The sequence below is a fragment of the Pongo pygmaeus genome, chromosome 9, assembly GCF_028885625.2.
Source record: "Pongo pygmaeus isolate AG05252 chromosome 9, NHGRI_mPonPyg2-v2.0_pri, whole genome shotgun sequence".
Classification (NCBI taxonomy): Eukaryota; Metazoa; Chordata; class Mammalia; order Primates; family Hominidae; genus Pongo; species Pongo pygmaeus.
In genome coordinates, this window is record NC_072382.2 from 35,935,116 (window position 1) to 35,962,754 (window position 27,639).

A 27,639-nucleotide genomic window follows, 5' to 3' on the forward strand; every position below is an offset into this window, starting at 1 on the left:
AAACAGATAAGTTAGTTTTCTTTTGTAGTATTACATATTTTTCTCTTGTAATAAAACATTTTCATAGGTATCTAGAAAAGTAAATCCTATCTCCTAAAGTTCCCCTGTTAACATGACACTACTAAAAGGGTTGAGAAAACATAAACTGATTTAGAGAGTGATTTAATTAAATGAACAGATCCAAGATATTAAATCTGGAATTTTTGATATAGAATGGTAGTAAGCATTTTGAAACAAAATACAGCCATTTGGAAATAAAAAGCATTGTCTGGCATGTGGTGTACTCTTATAGTGAGTCCAATGATACTAAATGATTCCTGATTCTTTTGAAGTAAATGGGTTCAACTTTTTCTAAGGTATCTAGGAACATTAAGGTCTGTTCATACCCTGTGCTGTGCTCACAAGCTTAGCCAAATATGGAAACAAGAAAAACTTCCAAATCTATTTACATAAAGAAGTCAGTACATTACAAAGAGAGGTTCTTGAGAAATATAATGTTAAAATCAAATAATGTATGTGCTTACTTGAAAAAGAATCTTTCAACCTTTAGAAGTATAGGCCCTTCTGACCTTGTGTTCTATTGGATTTGTCTGACAACAAGAGGTGAAAGAATTCTGTAGCTCCATTGTCTCAACAGTGGGATCTAAGAAAACACTGGCAGGACTCATCAGAGAGGTTTATGAGCCTGCAATTCAAAGAGATTAAAAGGAAAATCTAAGGAGATTCTTTCACACTGAAGAATAACATTAAATAACTATTAGCAGCTTGGTTCAGTAAAGCTTACTAGAGCTCTCGCTGGGTCATTCACAACTTTCTAAAAGAGGAAAGGTTTTTTTTCAGCTCCATTTGGGAATCAATAAATATTTCTTACTTCTTACAAGACAATGGAATTCCTGTCTTTTTAAGCTTCCTCCTAATGATAGTAAAATTTCTAAAACAACTCTTTGTTTCATGCCTAAATAATTACACATCCTAATCCTAGGAAACCTATCTGTAGTTACAATTTAAAAAATAAAGTAAAAATAAAAAATAAATAACAGCAACGAAAAGCTACAGGGGAGAGGAATTTAACTTTATTCATTATGGCCAAGATATTTTGAAGTCTCATTCAACCCCATACTGGCCAAAAGATCAAGTCCACCTGCAGCTCTGTCCATAATATTCATGTGCAGCAATGCCATGTTATTCACATGATCATCATATCCCCACGATGCTCTCATTTAGCAATTAGTCCACTGTGTTTATGTTTATGTCATTTCAAATGTTTAAAGTTTATTTCAAACTTAAAGACACTGGTGTGTAAGTTAAAAATAAACAACAGTTTTTCCTTTAGGTCTAATTCAGTATCTTGCTCTCTTAAAACCAAGTAATTTAATTTTAAACCATCACCTCATTCTTAAAGAACACTTCACTATACACAATTAAATTTTTTATGTAGGAAGTAACTTGAACATAATCAGTTTCCTTGTCTTTAACATGCCTCTGCTCTTGAAAAATTCTCTACCTTGATAAGAGATTGAGAAACAGGCTACATTTAATTGGAAGCCTGTTCTTTAAGTCATAAACCCTATAATCCTTTCCCAGATGAAACTGAAGAGTCATTATTACAAGGCTTTCCACACTGAAGAAAAACTACAAACTTGGAACCTGATTATGAACTTGAATAACTGTGGAGCTTTTATAAACTGTAGGTAAACCCAGTCAGTGCTCACTGAAGGTACCAAATGAAACCCACAAACTGATTTCCTTCCACTTCACTGCAAAACAGGTAAAAGAGCAGCAGAAGTAGGCCTGGTATCTTATTCTGACCCTCAAATATCCCTCGTACATGACTATCTGGAACTACAAATAGTAGATTGCACACAACTCATACAAAATAGTGATTGAGAAAAAATGTCTTTGAATTCCGCCCCCCCGATCAACTACTTTACGTGACCTTAGTCAAATTACTAAACCTGAAAAACAGATATTCTCTGAAAAACAGGTATTAATATCTTCCTCACAGGTTGTTAAACAATGTTTAAAAGAACTACCACAGTTCTAGTGCTTAATAAAAATCACAGTTATTTTTAAACTGCTGTTACCCCTCACTGTGTTGAGCTATCTATACCAGACCATAAGAAAATGACTAAAAACCAATCCATTATTAGTAGGAGAAAAATACCTCAAGTACCACAGTGTAGGAAGGCAGCAACTCTTGACTTCGGATTTATAAGTGTTGAAGTCTGATGTACTCTGCTATTGTAGGTCCCCAAAAAATGGACCCATTGTTATCAAAGTCATAGTCTATTTAATTATTCAGTCCTCCCAAAATATCAAACATAGAACCAAATGATAGGAACCAGATGAAAAAAAGTTCAAAATAATTCTGTGGCTTTAGTTCAGAGAGCATAAATTATGATGGATTAGAACACCACAAGGCTGTGGTGGGTGGTGGGAAGTTGGGGGTAGGGGAGATGGAAGGACCTAAGTTGAACCTTGAACAAAGAATAAGAATCAGAACAGGAGGGTGGTTCTGATTAATAACAAGCAGTATAAACAGATGTGTGTCTGGGAGCCTCTAAATGGGCCAGGGGATAAAATTCACATTAGGTTTGAAATAGGTAATAAGTTGGAAAAAGTAGCAGGGACAAGCTTAAAAGCTTCTGTCCCATTTAAATTCCAGGTGAATGGGTAGGTGTTATTTTGGGAGGGTATAGAGTTATAAATGTTCTTAAATAGAAGCATGAGAATAAAGAAAGCTGCTAGATCAATCAAAATGTAAAGTACTGTGGGAGAAGGCAGCAATAGAGAATGGAAGGCCAATTAGTGGCTATGGAAATAATCTGGGTATGTTTTATAATCTAGGGATGGACTACTGTGGTAGCTGTGAGAATAAAAGCTCACACAGGGGAAACAACATTAAAAAAGAACAAATGTCAACTGGCATTTCTGATTCATTGACTGTAAATGGAGCAAAGTAGAAGTAAGCAGAGTGTAATATGAAACCAAGGTTGAAGAAAAAATAAGAAAGGTGACTCGGTCAGTCTTGATTTTGGACCCACTGATTTCAATTGGGTCAAGTAACCAAGTGGAAAGTTGGGAGAGCGGTTAAAGTTGGAAACAAAAACTTCCTAAAATCTTAGACTTCTCCATTATTCAATCAGAACTCCCAAATCTGTTCAAGTGTCCCAGAATTATAACTGTAATCTTGCCCATAGGTTTCTATAGCATTATTTGAAAGTAGCCAAATGTTTACTCAAAACCAATGAGAAATGATCCTAAAATACATTTTCCTTGCACAAACAGTTATTTGCATTCAAGTAAAAGTAGCAAGTAATGTGAGTAGTCATCTTGCAACAAGTAAGTTGGGGCGAGGGAACCTGCACAGAAAGTTTTATCTATACTGTCTTCTCCCACTCAAGATAAAGCCAGTCCCCAACTGTCAAGATGAATTTTCTGCATCATTTCACATACTTAACTTTTCTCAGAAACGGTCACCAAAAAAACATACCCCCGTGATGCTTATCTTCCAAGTTTTACCTGAAGCAGATTTTTACAACTAATTTTGAAATTCCTAAAATCAAATGGAAATATTATGACCATAAATGCACCCTAATCTCACTAATTCAAGTATTTTGTAAGGGTCAGCTTTAGGACATAATTACACAAATAACTACTGGCCTTAAGTTATTATTCCTAACAGTTAACCAAAATTTATATTATCTACATATTTCCCTCTTATGGAGTTTCTATAACATTACCTTGCTTTTCAGGAAGGATTCTTATTTTGAGTTTAAGAAATTACATGTTGATTTATCTGACACATGTTGGTGGGGTTTTAAGGTATGTTCCTCATTTGTTTTAAGATTTGCTTATCTTTCATTCCATTTATTTGCTTCCATTTATTTGCTTATCTTCCCAAATATTTATTCTAATAAAGGGATGGAATAAATTGTGTAATACAAACCAGAAATGACCTTTTGTATCTACCTAAGCAGAGTGGCTGATTAGCTTTGAGCAAAGGCACACTCACTTTACAGTATCTGGCCCAAACTCCTCTGAGCCACGCTGTTTTGGGTATCCAATTATGCAGAGTGAAGGTTCCACCTTACCAAAATAATTCACTAACAGAGTAGCTAAGATATATCTTAATATAAAATAATGTATCAGCAAGGATTCCAAACACAATCTATTCTTTTAAACATTATTTAATCTGATTAAATGTATTTCAAGGTTTGCTACTCTTCAGATCACAGAGAAGTATTTAACTCATAAGCTGTGTCACTCTATAGAGCCACTAAGACATCAGAGATCTGTGACTTTCACATTACAAAGCTATTGAATCATGACAACTATTATTTTCCCATGATAAACTTCTGATGTGTTTTTAATGTGCTTAATATATAAGGACAACTCCCCACAAGATTTATAAAGGCAACAAAATCTACTCAACAGGTATTATTCATGTGAACATTTTATAAATCCTGAAAGGGTTTTCCAAAGTGCTACCTAAACAGTAGGTCAATCTCCATTTAAAATTGAAATGCAAAGTCTAATCTTGAATAACTACATGCCTTTCAGGGGAACACTGGAAGCAGACTTTGGAGGCATCCTCAGAAACAATAAGGTAAATATGCCAACTAGAACTAATTGATTAAATTCACAGTTAACATTGCTTTCAAAATGTATAATCTCTGGGAACTAATTACTACTCATTCTTTTCTTAAATTTACTTTTCTTCAGCCTGGCCAACATTGCTCTAAAATGTCAACTAAGCATATAGAAGTAGGAATGAGGGAGAAAAAAACATACGTGCAATACTTTGGGTTATCTGCCCTGAAGTATTACTTCTTCTTTATTGGAAAGAACACATATGATCATTTCTTTTGAGAAGCAAAGAAATATGGATGTCAAGTATCCCTTTAAATTATCTTTTAGATAAATATATGGCTGTGGGCAATATTGATGAGGCTTTCCTTAAGACAGAGCACCAATATGGAGCTATGAAACACGAGAAAGCACTCAAGACCAGCCAAAGCATTTCCTACCTCCTTCCCAAGTATTACAGAGCTCAATTTCATTTCATACTGCAAGTTAATGGTGGGCAGGAAACAAACATATTTAAAGCACACCTCCATGAAAAGAAAGGTTTACAATGAACTATCACCACATGTAAAAAGAGTTCCGTATAACAAAGCTATTTCCATGTCCCCAAGGGGTGACCCAGAAAAAAAGAGTGCTTTGACCTGGTTATAACAAACTCTCTCTCTCTTGGTAACCTATCCTGGTCTTTAACAAATTATTACTCTCAAAGGTTTTCCTTCTAGCAAATCTAAATCCTCACTTTTAGAGAAGTTCAAGTTCATTTCCTTTTTTTTGAGGAGCCATTTTACTGAAGCTGAGTCAAGAAGAAAAAATTAATAACGGTATTCAAAAGAAATAACAATATGAAAGTAGGTTTATTGTAAGAGTTTTGAAAAATAGCTCTGGTATGAAAGGCTTAAAAATAGCAAGTTATATTTGGATACTCTTCTTACCTGAACAGTAGGTCAATCTCCATTTAAAATTGAAACAAAGTAGTCTCAGTATTTGGAGCCTCTGGTAAAAGAGGCAATACTCAGTACTTAAATCTGAGGTACTAAAGTGTCATGAAAAGCTGTCCTTCTAGAACAGCTAAATTCAGTAATATGCTGCCTGAAAAACTCGCAGAGCAAACTGATATTGTATAAATTCCAAACTATTTATCTGAATCATGAATCAGGTCCAACTCTCACAGTATTTACTTTGTCTAAACTTCATTGTGACTTCACCTATGACCTACAGGAGTACCCTGTGCCACAGTAGGCCACAGGTGCTTCCATTAAGAGCTTAAAAGTAGGACTCGAAGCTCAAAAGAAATCCGCAGTTCCAAGGACCTTTCAAAGACAATGAAAAAGGCATGAATATGTTGATTATTTGTCTTCTGACATCTCTCAAATCTTTCTTCATGCAATTCTATGCTAACTTTTAACCTGGTTTCCCATTTCTTTCGGTTTCTGGCCTACCCCACCCTGTAGCTTCTTGAGAAAATATTTTTATGATTCCTGACCCCTCCCTACCTCTTTAGAGAGCAGGCTTCTAGTCAACTTCACTAATATGTTCTTAATAGTACACAGTCTGTGGAGTGGCAAAAATGTAGAGCGACATTGAAAGTATATACCCTATACTCTTTAGGGTACAATGTTGTGTGAATTATTCTTATCTCAAGCAAACTGGCATCCTATATAGTAGAGACTAGTAAAGATGTGCAAAAACACCTGAAAGAATCATTATCTTCAGTAGAGTGTAGTGGCTTTAGGAATGTAGATTTCTTCTAACACACAACACATTCATGTGCATTAGTTTCAATTCTTTCATAGAAATTATGTGAACCAAGGTTAAAAAGATACACCTATGGGTAGAACTTATCATCAAACGAAGCCACTTCTACATTCTTTTGCAAGAAGTACAAACATGTTTAAAAAATAAATACATTAGACAGATGCTCATTATGCACCCAGCAAAAGCAGAACCCAATATTCAAGCCATTTTTGAAAATTAATCCAAATTATTTGCAAAGGTACACTCATCAGGTTCTTAATATTTAAGAAAAAAATAAGCTCATCAATCTTTTTAAAAGTAGTAAAGCCTTTGAGCTGATTAGTACTATAAATAAGTCACTCTTATAAACAAATACTCCAGTACATAAACAGTTCAAGTCTTTCCACACAAAGTATCACACATAGCCTATAAGAAACACTTAATTTTGTTGGTAGAAATCCCTCTGAAAATAAATAGGGATGTCTTGCAAATGTCACTGGCTTCATCTTATAATGCTGTGTTTTAAAAATAAAGGCTTGCTTCTCAAATCAAATTTTCATAACCTTAGTACTAACAAAGCCTCAAAATCATTTTGTGAGGTCTGATGGTGTGCCACTGTAAGGCATGGGAGGGGATTCAATAAGTGACTACGAGATAGCTTTTATCAACACATCCTAGTCAATGCTGAGCCTGATGTGCTATTGGAGAGAGCAATTGAGTATTTTCCCCACAGGCTGTAACTGATTATTGACTCCTCCCATTAGCATGTGGGGTGCATATTGAAGGTTCAAACACAAGGCTGAGGGACTCCTGTCCCTAGGCCAGTGCTGAAAGACAGCCTATCACTTCGTGTAACTGCAGTCCATGTGTGACAAACCTGACCTACATTTCTCTTTCTTTCTCATAACAGCTTGTCACTGTTTTAAGAAGCTATTTTCTAAAAAGCATAAAAGAAATGACTTTTAAAATTGCTTAGGTAATGTGCATTCCTAAAATATCATTTATACCAATCATAAGGAATAGTTTATCCTGAAGATAATCATGAAACCCAGCCTAAAATGAGCTCAAAGACAGCAGAGTGCTTTATGATGTCATCTTATATATAGTATCTTCATTTGGATTGTCATTTATACTGTATAGTCTTAAAAGTACTATAATTAAAATGTTAATCCATACATATTTATTTTAATAAAAATTTTTAAACGTATAAAGCATATTAATTAGTAATGTGTAATTAAACATTTTTCAAATGTTATAAAAAGTAGCTTTCAAGGCTTCACAAGAAGCCACATCCTAGTAGTTTTGTTAACTTCTCAATGGATACACAATGGTCACTGCTAAGAATAGGGCATAATTAAAAACAGTGATGGAGGGGAGGAATAAAGGCAACAATAACACTTGGTGCAAATGCTGGAAAATGTTCCCCAGGAATGGCTGCAGAGTGTGCTTCTAAGAGTTGCCAATGTGCTGTGGCTCCTCAACACAAGTACCTACCACACCGCTGCAGGTCATACTCTCTTTTTGTCTCTTCATTTCCTAGAATTTTCCATGCTTGATCAATTTCGATGAACTTCTGTACACATTCCTCCACTGTTCCTGCTGGTACATCTGTACTTTGTTTATCTGGATGATACTGCCAATCAAAAAGAAGGGTGCGGGGGGTGAGCAGAGAGAGCTGAGTGGGGTTAGATTTAAAAAAAGTGTAAATCTGAGCTTTAGTTAAGAAGGTAATGAGAAGATGAAAACTAAATGCCAAGGCAATGAGGCAACAGTGTTGGGCACAGGAGACAACTGCCAGGTTAATTAGACCACTGGACTAGCTATAAATCCACCAGTGACATGATCTGTCACAACGTGCAAAGACAGCATTTTCTGGATAATTTGTTCATGGAATCCTTGGTCTCATAGACAATTTACCTAGAGAGGATGACTAACACAAATAGAAATAGGTATGTGCAGAAAAGCAGGACATGAAACAGGAAGAGCACAAATTAGGCAGAGTATGAAGCTTTCCTTATACAATGTGCTTGTCTATAGATAGCATTATAAAATGGACCAGTAGGTCTGCCTTATGAAATTATACAATCGTAATTTTAAATAAAAATATATCTAATTATAAACATGTCAACTTTCATCTTCTTCCCCAGCCCTGAAGATTATAAAGTTATAAATCCCCAAGCATACATTTTTATTAAAAACTGGTTATTCTAGGCCAGATTTGTAAGAAATAACTTTAAAGAATTCAAACATTTGGATGTAAATTAATTCATTAAAGAATCTTATGTGAATTTTCTAAAAAGTCTAAACATTTTTGTTTTCAATATGCAGTAATTTATTTATACTACTGGGTCAAAACCAGAAGTTTTATGCCAGTTCATAAATTCTTAAATGCTCATGTACATGTAGCTCACTAAATAGTTATCCAGTAAGGATCACTTCTATTATCAATTCTCCTATCTCCTTCCTTCCTTTTCTTCTATGTTCTCTGTGATTCTCCCTTCTCTTTTTATCTAACAGTTCTGAAAGGATCAATATGTCATTTGCTTTTCAGCAATCTCTCAACAAATGTGAAAAGATTATCTAAATTTAGAGACATTTCAGTGAAACAATCTGGGGGTAACAATAGCACATATTCAGATATGTAAATTTTCCTACTCTCAAGTAAATAAGGAACTCCCAGCCTGTATGATGCTTACCAGGTTCTTCTGTGTAACCAAATATCAGAATATCATTTGCTGTGCTAGAGAGGATCCTTAGCAGTGTGGAGAAGCTCATCATGAAAATGAATCTATCATTAAAAGATAGTATTTATGGCCGGGTGCAGTGGCTCACACCTGTAATCCCAGCACTTAGGGAGGCTAAGGCGGGCAGATCACGAGGTCAGGAGATCGAGACCATCCTGGCTAACACGGTGAAACCCTGTCTCTACTAAAAAGTACAAAAATATTGGCCAGGTGTGGTGGTGGGCGCCTGTAATCCCAGCTACTCAGGAGGCTGAGGCAGGAGAATGGTGTGAACCCGGGAGGCAGAGCTTGCAGTGAGCCGAGATTGCACCACTGCACTCCAGCCTGGGTGACAGAGCAAGACTCCGTCTCAAAAAAAAAAAAAAAAAGATAGTATTTATCCAATAATTACTTTGACAGTTTTATATTTTAATTTCAAAAAGTAAACTTAGGAATGCCCTTTTAATGTAGAATAGTTTTTTTTTCTTAATTTCTTACTCTTTTTTCCAAGTTTTTACAATAAAACAGGCAAATAACCATATGCACATTTCATGACTCATCAGTGTGGTTGGTTCATACATTCCTCAATTAATGGTACAATCATTTAAATTATTTCACTGACTGCCTTACAGACATTAGCAGGAGCATAAAAAAAATTCCAAGTATCATGTCATTTATTATCTAAATTGCGAAGGCTAAAGTCACTCAGAAAATTGTGTCAAATACCATGAAGCGAAATGACTTCAATTCTCAATCTAGAATTTGTAAAGTATGTAAGTTTTAATTAAATCACAGACTATTTTAAAAATAGATTCATTTTCATGATGAACTTCTTCACACTGCTGAAGATCCTCTCTAGAACAGCAAACACTATTCTGGTATTTGGTTACACAGAGGAACCTGGTAAACATCATACAGGCTGGGAGAAAGATTCTAAGGCAAACAATGAGGATTAGGCTTCCATTTTCCCTTTGGCAAACTACCTCCCTTCCTATTAAATCTATCAGTTATCAACATTTAGATATTTAAACTAATATAAGTACTGGAGAAAAGGAAACTAAGGCTTTACTGTTTCATCTTCTTTGCCCATGATTTATCAAATGATGCTCATAAAAGTTATTTCTATACTGAGGTTTTGGCAATCTCTAAAGTTGGGATATTAAAGCAATATCCCTAAGCCAAAGTGGAGTTGGCTGCATTAAAGTTCTCTAGCTGACCCATTCCTCTAACACTACACTAAGAATTGTCTAACAAGCTTAGTATAACTAAATGTTATTATATGTAACATATTCAAATATGCCAGGATACATTTATGATACATTTACCTGGGAAAACTCTTAATTCAGTATGTCACAAGCATTAAGGCCCTGGAGAACTTGTTCTAAATTTGTATCTATAAAGTAGGAGTAAAGATCAAAAGGTAGGTAATTTCTCATGGGCCAATATAGGAAGTCTGCTTGGTACAATGAATAGAAGAGGTTAGGCCTGCTCATGCACCAATCTGACCCAGAAAGCCCTATAAAACCAGGAATTATTTCCTGGCTGCCCTAAACTAAAAAATATTACTAAATTTTATTATGAGTCACAAATCAGTTCTATGATAGTCAAAGTACAATTCAATCTCTTTCCCTAATTTGGTATTTTCCTGATTATTAATTGAAATAAGGCACTTGCCATCTGAGGCTTTAAGTTTATTCAGATTCCATGACATTTATTTAATGGGTACATTCCAATAAAAAATGACACTTATAGCAAGAAAATAAGTAATCATTTGGGATGCTTAAAGCCTTGGTCCAATGTGTTTTGACAGCAACTTTCAGAGCAAAGTGAAGGTCTAAGAAAAGGAGTAACTGTCTGTGGTAGGCTGATAATGGCCCCCAAATATATAAAGTCCCAATATCTGGTACCTGTAAATGTTACTTTATTTGGAAAAAGGGAGTTCACAGATATGATTACGTTGTAGTTCATGAAATGGGAAGATTTTGCTGGATTATCTGGTTGGGCCCTAAATGTATTCGAAGTGTTCTTAGAAGAAAGAGGCAGAGAAAGAGCTGACACACAGAAGAGAAGGTGATGTGAAGACAGTGGAGAGAGAGAGATCTGAAATGCGCCGTTGAAGACTGGAGTAAAGTGGCCACAAGCCAAGGAATGCCTGCGCCTTCAGAAGCTGGAAAAGACAAGCAATGGATTCTCCACCAGATCCTCCGGAGGGAGTGCAGTGCTGCCAACACTTTGAACTCAGCCCAGTTATAATTATTTTGGACTTCTCCAGAACTATAAAAGAATAAATATTTGAAACCACCCAAGTTTCTGACAGTTTGTTTTTACTGCTATGAGAAATTAAAACTCAGTCCAAATATATTTATGATTTAAAATTGGAATGCAAGACACTAGAATGTTTTAAGAAGAAGTTTCAATTACAAGGGCTACTCATAAAATGGTGTCATTACACACATTCTTAAAAATATGGTATTTTTCTCTATTGCCAATGGGAGAACAAGCCCCTAATCCTAGGTTTAAAGACTTTCTGATCTCAAAGTCTACGTTAATTTTGTTCCTACTATTTCTAAATCTGAGCTATCCTGTGGGAGGTAGACTCATTATGATCCTAAAAGACCACAGTCATTTTCCTTCTGTTGCCAAGTCTTATTTTATTTCTTGCCCTTAATTTATTTTAATCCCCACTAGCCAAAAACCTTCCTACTCTTGAAAGCCCAAAGCTAGTCCCACTTCATTCATTCACCTATCAAATAAAAGACAGATGTAATCTAAAGCATTAATTCATATATCAGTTTAGGGAAAATGGACAAACTGATATATTAATACAATCCCTATCAAAATTTCAGCAGTAATCAAGACTGTAGTACTAGCATAAAGATAGCCTAGAAACAGACCATACATATATGGTCAACTGACTTTCAACAAAGCTTTCAACAAAGCTGCCACAGCAATTCAATGAGGAAAGGTAAGTATATAACAAATTGTTTCGAAACAACTGGATATCCCTGTGGGGGAAAAAATAACCTCAATCCCTCTAATTCCATAAGCCAAAATTAATTCAGAATGAATCATACACATAAAAGTAATCCATAAAGGCAACAAGAGAATATCTTTGCCTCTTAGGGTAGGCACAGAGTGCTTTGACAGAAAATAAAAAGCATAAACTGTGTAATACAAAATTGATAAACTGAACTTCATCGAATTTTAAAACCTTCTGCTCATCAAAGATACCACTAAGAAAATGAATAAACAAGCCACAGACTGAGAGAAAATACTGGCTGCATATATTTCTAACAAAGGACTTGTATCAGAATACATGAATAAAACCTATAAATCAATGATAAAAAGACAAAACTAATTAAAAACCAGATGAATAAAATTGAACAGATACTTTTTCAAAGAAAACTGATGAACAATGTGCACATGAACTTTTTTATTAGTTATTAGGAAATAACAAACTTTTTTATTAGTTATTAGGAAAATGCAAATTAAAATCACAATGAGATATTACTACATACCTGAAAGAATGGCTAAAATAAAAATGACTGGCTCGGTGTGGTGGTGGCTCATGCCTGTAATCCCAGCACTTTGGGAGGCCAAGGTGGGCAGATCACCTGAGGTCAGGAGTTTGAGACTAGCCTGACTAACATGGTGAAACCCAGTCTTTACTAAAAATACAATAATTAGCCAGGTGTGGTGGCACACACCAGTAGTCCCAGCTACCCAGGAGGCGAGGCACAAGAATTGCTTGAACTGGGGAGGTAGAGGTTGCAGTGAGCAGAGATGATGCCATTGCACTCCAGCCTGAGTGACACAGCAAGCCTCTGTTTCAAAAAAAAAAAAAAAAAGAAAAAGAAAAAAAAATACTGGTAACACCAAGTGTTGATAAGATATGAAATAACCAGAATTCTCATATACTGCTGACAGGAAACAATTTGGCAATTGCTTATAAAGTTACACATACATCTACTCCATGATCAATAAAAATGAAAATCACACATCCACGAAAAGATTCATAGAAGAATAGATTAACAGTCTTATTCATAACAGTCTTATTAAAACACTGGAACCATAAATGTCTATCAACTGCAGAATAGGTAAATACATTTTATTTAAATCCATAGAAGAGAAATATTCCTCAACAATTAAAAAAGAACAAATTATGACACACTCAGTAACATAAATGAATATCTAAAATATATGTTAAGTAAAAGAAGCAAGAACAAAAAGTACATACTGTATGATTACATGAACATGAAATCCCAATTTAGGTACATTTAATCTGTGGCGATAGAAACCAAAAAGTTGGTTTCCAGGTGAGAACAGGTAGTGGAAATTAAGAAAGAGGGGCATGAGGGAACTTGCTGGAGGCACAGAAATGCGCTATATATCTTATTTGGGGTGGTGTTTACATGATATCAAACTCACCAAACTTAACACTTAAGATCTGTGCATTTTTCATTTTATGTTGACAAAATCAACAGAAAAACATCTTCAGACATGTCTAAATTTTAAAAAAGGAATTTAGCAAATCTTTCTAAGCCATAAAGGAAAAATAAGGAATTTCTTCCATTAATAGAAAAACAAGTACAACAAAAAAACAGAAAATTAATGGAAAAACTAACATGAATTAGTGAAAAGCTTGAATTACACACTAGTTTATGGAAATTGTTTTACTACTTTCAAGCATATTTGCCAACTCTAATAACTTCAAAACATATTAAAAGGCTAAGCATTGTTGAGTAGAAAGCCAAAATGCATCCAAAACTAAAATACCATAAATGTCACAATATTAAAGATACTGAGACTGATAGTATCTGTGTGATTCTTTATTATACAAAGACATCTATTTCCAAAATTTCAGTAAGTGCTATTTTATTACTCTGAAATGAATTCACACCTATATAACTCTATGATCTAAGCAATTTCCTCAAATTTTTGGGAAAATTTTCAATGACATAAACTTAAATTCTTCTTTAAATTACCATATCATTCATTGAGAATAAGAAAAACTAACACAAAAATAGATTAAGAAACTTTCTTGATACAAAAATAGAGGATCATTCATGGTACTACAAAAGATATACAGGAAATGATATAATATTTCATCAGGATTGGTATGTGTTATCTGTTTTCTAAATGACTATTTCATGGATAAGTAACACTTCAGTTATGAAATCTTAATTCTCATCAGCTGAGATTTTATGGCAATGGGCTGTCCAATATGAAATATTTTATTTTGATTTTAAATTCTCTCTACATATTAAATCTAAGTGCTTTCTAAATTACTAATTCCAGAGTGACTGTCACAATGTGTCACCTCAGTGCTACTCAAAATGTGGTCCTCAGAACTGCAGCATCAGCATCATCTGAGAGCTTGTTACAAATATCAATTCTTGGGCCTCACCTCAAATCTTCAGAGGGAGGACTCCAGAATCTGTGTTTCACCAAGCTCTCCAAGCAACTGTTACGCGTGCTAAACTTTGAGAAGCACACTGTTTGCCTTGACTGCTTAAAACATGGAATTCATGGGCAAGTCAGAAGATAAGTGCTTCACAAAAATTTTCCTGTGACAGATGCGTCCTTCCAAGTATATACACCAAAAAGAGGGAGGAAAAATCCAATAACCTGTAACACCACAATGAAAATTGCAATGTGTTTCAAGTCAGAATTTTTTTTATATTTGATACCTTTCGTTCACTAATCATAAATGTCAACTTCTTCATTCCACTGTTTGTACTAATACCATCTTATGTCACAGATGAAGATGCTGATGAAATGTGAACAATATGCCAGTGGTATTTTAACCTGTTTACTTTTTTTTTAAAAAAGAAAGGGGCATAATTTGTATCAGGCTTCACCTACTTAACACTAATGATGATATCCACTGATAAATTTAGCACAGAAACAAGTTTTTCAACTAAGAAATGAAGCATGTAAAATTATGAAAATAGCATCATACAATGCAGTGTGAAAATTCTATCAACTTCTAAAAGGTTTTAGTGAAAAATTATATATATATATATTTTTTTTTTGAGATGGGATCTCTCTCTGTCATCTGGGCTGGAGTGTAATGGAGTGATCCTGGCTCACTGCAACCTCTGCCTCCCTGCAACCTCTGCCTCCCAGGCTCAAGCGATCCTCCCGCCTCAGCCTCCCGAGTAGCTGGAACCACAGGCATACACCACCACACCTGGCTAATTTTTGTATTTTCTGTAGAGACGAGGTTTCCATATTGCCCAGGCTGGTCTCCAACTCCAAGACTCAAGTAATCCATCCACCTTGTGAATATTATATATTCATTAGCTCCAAATGATCTTTTCTATTGGCTATACAACATATAAAGTTGAAATGAAATGATATTTCTTTACAGTAAACACATAAGAGTTTTATGGTAAACTGCCTACATACATTAATCCTTAACTACACACTTGTGATTGTACTGTTTTGATATATAAAATATAAACTATACATAAGAAGTAACAATAAACCATGAAAAGGACTCTGGGCAAATCTGATTACACAGAAATCCCCAAATAGGCTAATATTACTTGATTTATGAATGTGGCACTTGAGGACATAGCACTTTGGTTTTCCCTATGTATTAGTAGATGAGTTTTAGTACCATCAATAGGATGCTAACTCTCTATCTCTAGCTTCAAACTTTCTTGAATTCTAGAACCAAATTTTGAAATACTTTCTAGAAGCTACCTTGTCAGCACAAGTTTAATATGTTTGATATCCAATATATTATCCAGACTCTAAAATTTGTTTCTCCTCCTGTTGAATTCCTTGCTCTGTTAAAAAATAACTCCATGCTCAATAAATGCTAAATGAATGGATGAGAGGGGAAAATTTTTTCTAATAATCCAGACTATCAATATCAGGGTAACCCCTCTTTCCCTCCTCCCATGAACTGCCAAATCTATAGATTCTACCTACATGATTTCCTTTCTATTCCCAATACCAAACCTAGTACAGACCAACATTAGCTCCTAACTAGTCTCCAGCAATCATCTTCTAACAGCTTTCCAATCCATCTTACCTGCTTCAAAGTCACTCATCTTAACATAACTCTGACCATGTCATTCCCCAGCTCATAAATTTTAAAGGGCCAACTAATGCATAGTGAATTACAGTGAAATTCTTTATCCTTAAAAGTAAAGTCCTACAATATAAGAACCACAACCTACCATTCAAGCTTTATCTATTACAAGTATTAAACACTGAATATATAAACGCTGTATTTTAACTATATCCATATCTGTGCAAAGATCAGCACAGTGCCTCTTCGCACAAGTATCCTTCATAAATATTTGTATATTTAAGTTGTGTGTTTAATATTTTCCCCAAAAGTACAAAATCTGAAACTTACTGATTTTAGTCAGCACCATATAGGAGGAGAGCGAAATTTTAGGTTTAGTCTGAGGTACTGCACACTTAAGTGCCTCTTCTCTCACACTATTTCCTAGTGAACAAGTATTTACTATGTCATTCTATTACGCTGAAACTATGAACAAATGATATGAAAATGCTTCAGCCCAATGATCTTCCTCCAAATACTTTTCAAATTGAGGAATGAGATATAGCATAAACAAACACTAAGAGGAATGCATTCAAAAGAATACATTTGGAAAAAAAAAGGATTTGTAGCTGCTATGATTTGAACGTGTGCCCAATCCAAAACTCATGTTAAATTTGATTGTCATTGTGACAGTATTAGGAGGTAGTACCTTTCAGTGGTGATTGGGCCATGACTGCTCTGCCCTCATGAATAGAGCAATGTTATATTTCTGGAGTGGATTCCTTATAAAAGGCTAATTTTGGCCCCCCTTTTGCCTATGTAGCAGGCGCTTGAATTTGCTAGTCATGGGATGGGACAGCAGGAAACAGAAAACTCTTGCCAGATGCTGACCATTTAATATAGGACTTCCCAGCTTCCAAAACTGTGAGCCAATAAATTTTTCTTCATTATAAATTACCACTCTGGGTGCAGTGGGTCACATCTGTAAGTAATCCCAGCACTTTGGGATGCTGAGGCGGGAGGACTGCATGAAGCCAGGAGTTTGAGACCAGCCTGGGCAACACAGAACTCATCTCTACAACAAATTTTCGTGGTAGCATGCAGTCTCAGTTACTCTGGAGGCTGAAGTAGGAGGACTCCTTGAGCCCAGAAGATTGAGGCTATGTTGAGCCATGATTGTACCACTATACTCCAGCCTGGGTGATGCAAAAAAATTGTCTCAAATAAATAAAAAGATTAGCTAGTATGTCGTATTCTGATATAGCAGCATGAAATGGACTAAGACAGTAGCTATGAAACTTAAATATGGGCAAGGCTGAATCCTTAAAAAAAAAAAAAGAAAAAAAAATTCCTGGCTGGGTGTGGTGACTCATGCCTGTAATCCCAGCACTTTGGGAGGCCAAGGCAGGCGGATCACCTGAGGTCAGGAGTTCGAGACTAGCCTGGCCTACATGGAGAAACCCCGCCTCTACTAAAAATACAAAAATTAGCTGGGTGTGGTGGCATGTGCCTGTAATCTCAGCTACTCGGGAGGCTGAGGCAGGAGAATCGCGGGAATCTGGGAAGCGGAGGTTGCAGTGAGCTGAGATCACACCACTGCACTGCCTGGGCAACAGAGCGGAGACTCTGTCTCAAAAAAAAAACAAAAAAAAGAATTCCTAATGCCGCTTTCTCTACCTTCCTTCTACTCTTCCGGAAAGAAAACTGTTTTAATGTTTCACATACCAATTCTGTACTACCAAAAAGGGAATAAGTGTCATAACAAGAGATCAGAATCTCAGCAAAAAGAGACTTGGTTGGTGTTTGTGTTTTCTTTTGTTTTTTGCCAATGATTCTGGGGAAGGTCCCACTCAAGTACTGTCTTGCAAAGCCCCAATATGACCACTGTTGAATTTCCATGACATTACAGTAGATACATATTCCAAACAGATTACCACTGAGGAATTTCAAAGAGCAGCATACACATAAACACTGAATAAAAGCTTATTATGGGTCATTTTTATTTAGAGTTTGCATGCATTTATGAGTCTAATAATCACTATTGCTTGAGGCACTCATTACCTCTAAAGATAATAATAACTCATTTCTTCAGACATCTGTTGTGAAATAAAATTGTAAACGTCAATTTGAGAGAATTATATAAGTAATAAGGCATTAATAAATCTGACCACAATATCTGATAACTGAGACAGCACAGGCATTCCTCTCTGGGGTCTGCTGCTTTCCACCCCCAGCTTGGAAATAAAGGAAAATCTTAAGTTCCCTCAAGGAAAATTCAAGGCACTCAGCTAGCCCTGAGAAGTAAATGAGCAACTTGGTAAGCAAAAGGTCATACCAGCTTAAAATAATAGCCAAGGAAGTTAAAGTCACAAAATGTTTGGTTCCTTATGTCAGAGGTGTGTGAATCACAGCAACTCCATCTTGAATAGGAGCTGCGCAAAATGGGACTAAGACCTACTGGGCTGCATTCCCAGATGGTTAAGGCATTCTAAAGTCACAGGATGAGATAGGAGGTCGATACAAGATACAGGTCATAAAGGCCTCACTGATGAAACAGGTTGCAGTAAGGAAGACAGCTAAAACCCACCAAAACCAAGATGGCCACGAGAGTGACCTCTGGTGATCCTCACTGCTACACTCCCACCAGAGCCATGACAGTTTACAAATGCCATGACAACATCAGGAAGTTATCCTATAAGGTCTAATAAGGGGAGACAGGAATAATCCACTCCTTGTTTAACATATAATCAAGAAATAACCATAAAAATGGGCAACCAACAGCCCTTGGGGCTGCTCTGTCTATGGAGTAGCCATTCTTTTAATCCTCTACTTTCTTAATAAACTTGCTTTCACTTTATGGACTCACCCTGAAGTCTTTCTTGCATGAGATCCAAGAACCCTCTCTTGGGGTCTGAATTGAGACCCCTTTCCTGTAACACCCAGGGAAACTAAAGAAAACGTCTTAACATACGGCCCTGAGTTGTTTTTCAGAAACCTGGACCACCACCAAATGAGTCTGCTAGTACACAGACTTCAGATAAGAAGAAACTGGAGACTGAACTCTGACCATATTTCTTTGTTCTAAATTTCTTCCTGAGTGGCCTGGAGGAAGTCATGCCCATGGGACACACCTAATATTCTTTTCTGCTGACCCCAAGTATTTACAGAAAGCTCTGCTTCCTTAACCAACTGCAAATCAAAAAATGTTTGAATCCACCTATGATTCTGTAAGACCCTGCTTCAAGATGTCCTGCCTTTCTAGGCCAAACCAATGTATATACTTCATGTGTTGATGTATGTCTTTGCATGTAATGTAACCTCTGTTTCCCTACCTTTAAAAACCCTTATATATAAGCCATAGAGGAGGTTGGGTCTTTAGCATGAGCTGCCCAATTCTCCTCGCTTGGCACCCTGAAATAAGTGTCTCACTTTCTCTCGCTGCAAATCTTGATGTAACTGTTTGGCTTTGGTGAACCTGATGGGCAGACCCAAGTTCAGTTCAGTTCAGTTCACAACTAGAAGAGCATTCCCCAACATTTGTCTTCATGAAGAAGAATGATACACACACACACACACACACACACACACACACACACACACATGCATATATGCATATTAACTGAAAAGGACATTTGTGATTTTTAAGAATCTATAAAAAATTACCTTAATCAGGTCCTTTGGGAATGCTAGTGAACAGCTAAGAATTTAAAAGAGAATACTGTCATGTGCCAGATAACGATGCTGCAGTCAATGACGAACTGCATATACAATAGCAGCCCCATAAGATTATAATGGAGCTAAAAAATTCCTACTGCCTAGTGACATCATAGCTGTTATAATGTCACAGTACAATGCATTATTCACATGTTTGTGGAAATGCTGTTGTAAACTAACCTACTTTATAAACTTTATAAAGTGGAACCAGGTGTGGCAGCTCATGCCCGTATTCCCAGCACTTTGGGAGGCTAAGGCAGGAGGATCACTTGAGGCCAGGAGTTCAGGAACACCCTGAGCAAGGTAGTGAGATCTCATCTCTACAAAATAACTACAAGATTAGCTGGGCATGGTGGCACACGCCTGCAGTCCTAGCTACCAAGGAGGCTGAGGTGGGAGGAGTACTTGAGCCCAGGAGGTCGATGCTGGAGTTAGCTATGATCACACCATTGCCCTCTAGCATGGGTGACAGAGCAAGACCCTGTCTCTATAATTTTTTTAAAAAACTTTGTAAAGTAAAAAATGTTACAATAAGCTAAGGCTAATTATTAAAAAAATATTTTTGTATAAATCTAGTGTAGCCTAAGTGTACAATGTTTGTAAAGTCTACAGTAGTGTATGGTGATGTCCTAGGCCTTCACATTTACTAACCACTCATTGACACCCACAGCAACTTCCAGTCCTAAGCTTTATTGATGGTATGGACCCTACACAGGTATGTACCATTTTTAATCTTTTATAGCATACTTTTACTGTACCTTTTCTATGGTTAGATATATTAGATACACAAATACCACCATGTTACAACTGCCTATAGTATTCAGTACAGTAACATATTGTATAGGTTTGTAGCCTAGGAGCAAAAGGCTATACCACAAAGCCTAATGTGTAGTAGGCTACACCGTCTATATATGGATGGCTTACGTAAGTGCACTCTGTGATGTTCTCACAGGGTGAAATTGCCTAACAACACATTTCTCAGAAAATATCCCGACCTTGAAGTGACACAGGGCTGTATCTAGTCAAAACCAATATGCTTTCCTAGAGCTCAGAATTTGGCTCCGTAATGTAACGGCAACCCTTGCTATGGAATCTTTGTGAATAACCCTATAAATTTATTTATGATGGAATCCTGCATTTAACATAGACAGCCCCATGGTTCTCAGAGAGTGCCTTAAAGTGATGTTTCAGTGTGCTTATGTGGCCAGCCACACTGACAGAATATGAAGAAACGTACATCCCTTGGGTCTACCAAATCTCTAATGATTGCCTCCATTCTCCAGAAGAACATTTTAATACCACTAATATTTTTAAACAGACCTCTTGGTCTTCTGAACGAACATATTTTTAAAACTTCTGCTAAATATCATTATACCACTGACTGCCTTTCAGACAAAATTAAGAGATTCATTCTGAGATTCCTGATAGCTCCAAGAAGAAGAAGCAAAAGAGAAAAACAGAGGAGGAAGTGGTGGGGGGGGGGGAAGGAGGAGGATGGGAGAGGTAGGCAGAGGAAGAGGAAGAGGGGGAGGTAGTGAAGAAAGAGGAGACAGTGGGAGAAGGGGAATAAGAAAACAGAAGAGAAGGAGGAAGAAAGAGAGGAAAAGGAAGGATAATGTTTTGAAAAAGAGAGAGAAGAGACTTAAAGAACACTGAAAGACAATAAAGCTGTGCAATATTTGTGGTAGGTATTGGTGTTTTTCAAATAAAGAATTAAGATAACTAACTTACACTCCCACCAACAGTGTAAAAGCATTCCTATTTCTCCACAGCCTTGCCAGCATCTATTGTTTACTGACTTTTTCATAATTGCCATTCTGACTGGCGTGAGATGGTATCTCCTGGTTTTGATTTGCATTTCTCTAATGGCCAGTGATGATGAGTTTTTTTTCATGTTTCTTGGCCACATAAATATCTTCTTTTGAAAAGTATCTGTTCATATCCTTTGCCCACTTTTTGATGGGGCTGTTTGTTTTTTTCTTGTAAATTTACTGATGTTCCTTGTAGATTCTGAATATTAGACCTTTGTCAGATGGGTAGATTCCAAAAATTTTCTCCCATTCTGTAGGTTGCCTGTTCACTCTGATGATAGTTTCTTTTGCTGTACAGAAGCTCTTTAGTTTAATTAGATCTCATTTGTCAATTTTGGCTTGTGTTGCACTTGCTTTTGGTGTTTTAGTCATGAAGTCTTTGCCCATGCCCATGTCCTTAATGGTATTGCCTAGGTTTTCTTCTAGGGTTTTTATGGTTTTGGGTTTTACATTTAAGGCTTTAATCCATCTTGAGTTAATTTTTGAATAAGATGTAAGGAAGGGGTCCAGTTTCAGTTTTCTGCATATGGCTAGCCAGTTTTCCCAGCATCATTTATTAAATAAGGAACCCTTTCCCCATTTCTTGTTTTTGTCAGGTTTGTCAAAGATCAGATGGTTGTAGATGTGTGGTGTTATTTCCAAGGTCTCTGTTCTGTTCCATTGATCTGTATATCTGTTTTGGTACCAGTACCATGCTGTTTTGGTTACTGTAGCCTTGTAGTATAGTTTGAAGTCAGGTAGCGTGATACCTCCAGCTTTGTTCTTTTTGCTTAGGATTGTCCTGACTATACAGGCTCTTTTTTGCTTCCATGTGAAATTTAGAGTAGTTTTTTCTAATTCTGCGAATAACCATTGTGGAAGACAGTGCGGCAATTCCTCAAGGACCTAGAACCAGAAATACCATTTGACCCAGCAATCCCATTACTGGGTATATACCCAATGGATTATAAATCATTCTGCTATAAAGACACATGCACGCATATGTTTATGCAGCACATTTACAATAGCAAAGACTTGAACCAACCCACATGCCCATCAATGATAGATTGGATAAAGAAAATGTGGCATATATACACCATGGAATACTACACAGCCATAAAAAACAGTGAGATCATGTCCTTTGCAGGGACATGGATGAAGCTGGAAGTCATCATTCTCAGCCAACTAACATAGGAACAGAAAACCAAACACCACATGTTCTCACTCATAAGTGGGAGCTGAACAATGAGAACACATGGACACAGGGAGGGGAACAACACACACCAGGGCCTGTCGAGGGGTGGAGGATGGGGGAGGGAGAGCATCAGGACAAATACCTAATGTATGAGGGGCTTAAAACCTAGATGATGAGTTGATAGGTGCAGCAAACCACCACGGCACATGTATACCTATATAACAAACCTGCACATTCTGCATATGTATCCTGGAGCTTAAAGTAAAAAAAAAAAAAAAAAAAAAAGAAAGAAAAAAACACTTAAAAAAAAAAAAAGAGGCTGGGCACGGTGACTCACGCCTGTAACCCCAGCACTTTGGGAGGCCGAGGCGGGCAGATCACGAGGTCAGGAATTCGAGACCAGCCTGGCCAATATGTTGGAACCCCATCTCTACCAAAAATACAAAAATTAGCTGGGCATGATGACGTGCGCGTGTACTCCCAGCTACTCAGGAAGCTGAGGCAGAAGAATCGCTCGAACCCAGGAGGCGGGGTTACAGTGAGCTGAGATCGTGCCACTGTACTCCAGCCTGGGCTACAGAGCGAAACTCCGTCTCAAAAAAAAAAAAAAAAAAAAAAGAGATAGATCTGCAGAAACTGAATTCACAAAAATAAAGAAATGTAAAAGGTTAAGATATGTGGTTGAATTATTGAATCCATGGCAATTTATGGCAAAACCTTTTTTAAAACCTCTATAATATACCTTAAACTGTGAGATTTACTAGCTCTAAAATATGTTACACCAATTCCTTTTGTTAGTAACATGCCTTTTTCTCTTTTGAATATATGCGAGTGTAGCGTAATCCCTGTTCCTATATGACTGCACATAAGATAAAAAACAATTTTAAAACTTGTGCAGTGGGTTACATAACATCCAATATAAATATAAACCCAGACACCTCCACTCCCCCAAAGCAAATCAAATAAGTCTTCGATGATATATTCAACACGAGCTACAGAGAGAATTCTGTTATCAACCCTTTACCTCCAATTTCCCCAGATGACGATTAGCAGTAGGGAGGGTACTTGCTGACTTCACCTACTCTCTGGGTTCAGGGAAAAGATTTTTTTTATACAATTAAGGACTCAAGAAACTGATGTCAAACTAAAGTCATCCTTGCTAAATAAGAGTAGCGATGTACACATACAGATCCTACAGAGGGGCTCTCCTACAACAACTCAGAGCTCTTGCTCTGGCCACCAAGGCCATCAGGTACTAATTAAGTAGTGTATTCTGTCAACGCTTTCATGCTTTTCTTATATTAATTGATCATTCTGCCATATTAATGATACTAGTTCAGTGGCTTTGAATTCCCTTGGGTGCTTTACCCTGACATAGGAAAAAAACAGTAAACAAGGTATGAGAAAGAAAATGTCACAGATTATCTACCTCTTATTTGAATCAATGCTAAAACTGTTTCCTATAAAAGTTATCTATTTCTTTTATTTGCAGAAATGTTCCTGTGGACCTAAAATGTACAACTGTTCTTTAAATAAAACTTCAACTGATTTAACTTTATAAGCTACAGGAAACAACAAGTGAAATGAAATATACTAACATATATAGGTATACAGGTATGTAACATTCTCATATATAGGTGTTCAAAATTAATGATGGGATTACATGCGTAAGGCTGGAGAGGTGGTAACAATCCTTAATTCTAAATACCTAATGATGAGAGAAAGTCAACTAAATGAAGCTCAATAAACAAGACAGGTGACCTTAATACTGACAGGGGAAAAAAAAAAGAGTAAAAGAAGAAAAATAAAGCATTTAATAACTAGTTAAAGTCAATGAACTTAATACACTATTTTTGAAATAAAGGCCTAAGTAGGCTTCTTAGGATACCAAGAAATACATATCGGGCCACGCATGGTGGCTCACGCCTATAATCCCAGCACTTTGGGAGGCCGAGGCAGGAGGATCATAAGGTCAAGACTTCGAGACCAGCCTGGCCAACATGGTGAAACCCCGTCTCCACTAAGAATACAAAAATTAGCCGGGCATGGTGGCACGCGCCTGTAATCTCAACTACTTGGGAGGCTGAGGCAGGAGAATCACTTGAACCTGGGAGGCAGAGGTTGCAGTGAGCTGAGATCGCACCAGCCTGGGCAACAGAGCAAGACTCCATCTCGGGGGAAAATAAAAAAAAAAAAGAAACACATATCCTCTGAGATAATTTTTGATTTTCATTATTGCAAATCACTGTTATTTTGAAGCAGCTGTTAAACAGTTGGTGAGGAAATGCTGTTAAGACCGTGCAGTTGTAATTCTCTAATGAATCTGAATATAGTTAAGACAGGCAAGAGAGAGATGCACACTGACTGACTTTGGCTGTGTTTTGTTGTTGTTTTGCTTTATTTTCTATGAGATGCTCACTTGCTTAAAACATGATCATGTTACAAAAAGTTAGGTATCAGAGTACTGCAATTGTGTCCTTTACGCTTTGACACTGCATTAAGATTATGAAAGCTGAAAAAAAGAAATCACAAAGGTAAAGTCAAGTACAACACACTACTGCCACCTATTGCTTAGTAAAATATTGCCTAAAGAAGCAGTCAACGATTCATTGATCTTTCATGCAAGTTAACAAATGAAACATGGTTTTTAAAATGTTTTTAAACTCTTTTAATGTTTTGTGCTTTAGAGAAAATATAACCCACGTGTAAGACTGGCATAGTAAAAATGTTTATCCATCAAAAAATAATTATTTACTACCTTACAACAAGCCAGACATGGTGCCAGCCAATGAAGATACCATGATGAATAAACGGGAATCCCTATCCTTGAGGGACTCACAGTCTAGTGGTAAAGAGTAGGCATGCCAACAAGTTATTATAATGCATTGGGAAGGATGAGGTGCATGAATAAGATGACAGCATGAAAAAGTTTTCAGTTGGAGTAAGTTGGGGAAGGTTTTATAATAAAAGTGATATATGACTAGGTTTTGAAGGATGCATAGACTTGGCTATGGAGAAACTGTGTAGGATTGGGAAGGAAAGGTATTCCAGGGAGAGGGAAGTAGCAAATACAAGGCAAGAGAACACTAAAATGGGTATTAGAGTTATGAAAAGCAGAACTGTAAGTCAGACCAAGAATGAGTGAAAGAATGGTTGTATAGGGAAAAGGGAGATGAAGTTGAAAAGCTAGACTGGGGTCAAATCATAGGGAGTTTTTTAGTATGCCAAGAAATGTGGATTTGCCCCTAATTAAAACTCCACATTATTTTCATGATAGGGACATAATCATATTTTTGTTTCAAAGACAAAAAAATTCTAAACTGATAGTAGGATGGAATGGGTAAGAGGATAGGTAGGGAGATTGGCAATAAAGAAACTACTGTGCTACTGCAGCCCTCCTGAGGAACTATGCTAAGGCTGCTGAAGATCAAAGGTGGGAGTCAGACAAGGGGAAATGTAGGAAGCAGGGGACATAAATTTGGAAGTCACTCATGCAGCAGATAAAGCTAAAGGAATACACAGAGAGCAGTCGGTCTCAACTTTTTTGAGTTATGAACTCCTCTAAGAATCTTAGAAAAATTTGCATATAATTGAGGGGCTAACAGACCTCCAAAGTCCCCTGAGCCTCAGATGAAGAATCCTTGATTTCTTGGTAAGTGAAGAGGGTCAAATAAAACTTAGAAGCACAGTGACATTTATATCACATAGAGGAATAGATACTGGAAAATAAAATAGAGCAGTGGTCAGACAAGCAAGAAGATAATCAGGAAAGACATGCTCCTGCCCAGAGAGGAAGAAATTTCAAATTTCAAGACTTACAACAGTATCAGATGTCACAGTAAATCCACTACATTTGGCAAACAAGGAACACTGGCCACTTCAGTAGTCACCGTTTAGAAGACTGACAGTGGTGAAAGGGAGTGGGCTGAGAAGCCAATGGATAGTAGTCAATTAATGTTTGGCAAGAAGAAAGGAGTGATAGTTCGAAGAACCAAGGTCAATGGAGAATTTTTTTGAAGACCTTTTACTGGATGAGTGGAAAAAGCTAATGGAAAGGGAAAATTAAAGATACAAGAGATAACTGGAGCAACACTGATTTTTAAAATACTAAAAACTGAGTTTTGATTCTGGTTCTGTTATTACAAATCTTGTGATCCTAGAAAAGTTATTCAACTGTATAAAATTTCCTCATTTGAAAAATGAAAAGAATATTTGCCAAACTATAAGCTACTCATGAGAGTAAGGACCTTTGTCCACATTCACCACTAAATCCATAGCACCTAGCACAGTGCCTGACATGTTACAAGACCCTTAATATTTAGTCAATGAATAAAAAATATGTCCATATACTTCACAGTGTTTTGTAAAAATCAAATAACACAGTATGAGTCAATATATTTTGAACAAAATTTAAATTTTTTAAAAAATGGGGTATACAGTCAGAATGACTATCATTTAAAAGTAAAAAAATAATGGATGCTTATACACTGCTAGTGGGAATGCAAATGAGTTCAGCTACTGTGAAAAGCAGTTTGGTGGTTCCTCAAACAACTTAAAACAGAACTACCATCCGACCCAGCAATCCCATTATTGGGTATAAAACCAATGGACTATAAATCCTTATACCACAAAGACACATACGACATGGATATGTATGTTCATTACAGCACTATTCACAATAGTAAAGACAAGGAATCAACCTAAATGCCCATCAGCGTTAGGCTGGATAAAGAAAATGTGGTACATATATTAACACAACATGGAATACTATGTAGCCATAAAAAAAAAGAATGAGATCATTCCTTTCCAGCAACATGAATGGAGATGGAGGCCACTCTCCTAAGTGCACTAATACAAGAACAGAAAACCAAG

The 27,639-nt window shown here is 36.6% G+C and overlaps 1 protein-coding gene across 2 annotated transcripts in view; it reads right to left on the bottom strand.

The window, feature by feature from the left end:
* DNAJC24 (DnaJ heat shock protein family (Hsp40) member C24) overlaps positions 1-27,639 on the bottom strand; it is a 60,182-nt gene that overhangs the window by 10,123 nt on the left and 22,420 nt on the right. For both annotated transcript variants that reach the window (XR_008492598.2, XM_054441526.2), the window contains exon 3: positions 7,816-7,954. Coding sequence is in view for 1 of the 2 variants with exons in the window: in XM_054441526.2 (XP_054297501.1) it covers positions 7,816-7,954 (139 nt within the window). In the remaining variant the exon portion in view is untranslated. The remainder of the gene's footprint in view (positions 1-7,815; positions 7,955-27,639) is intronic.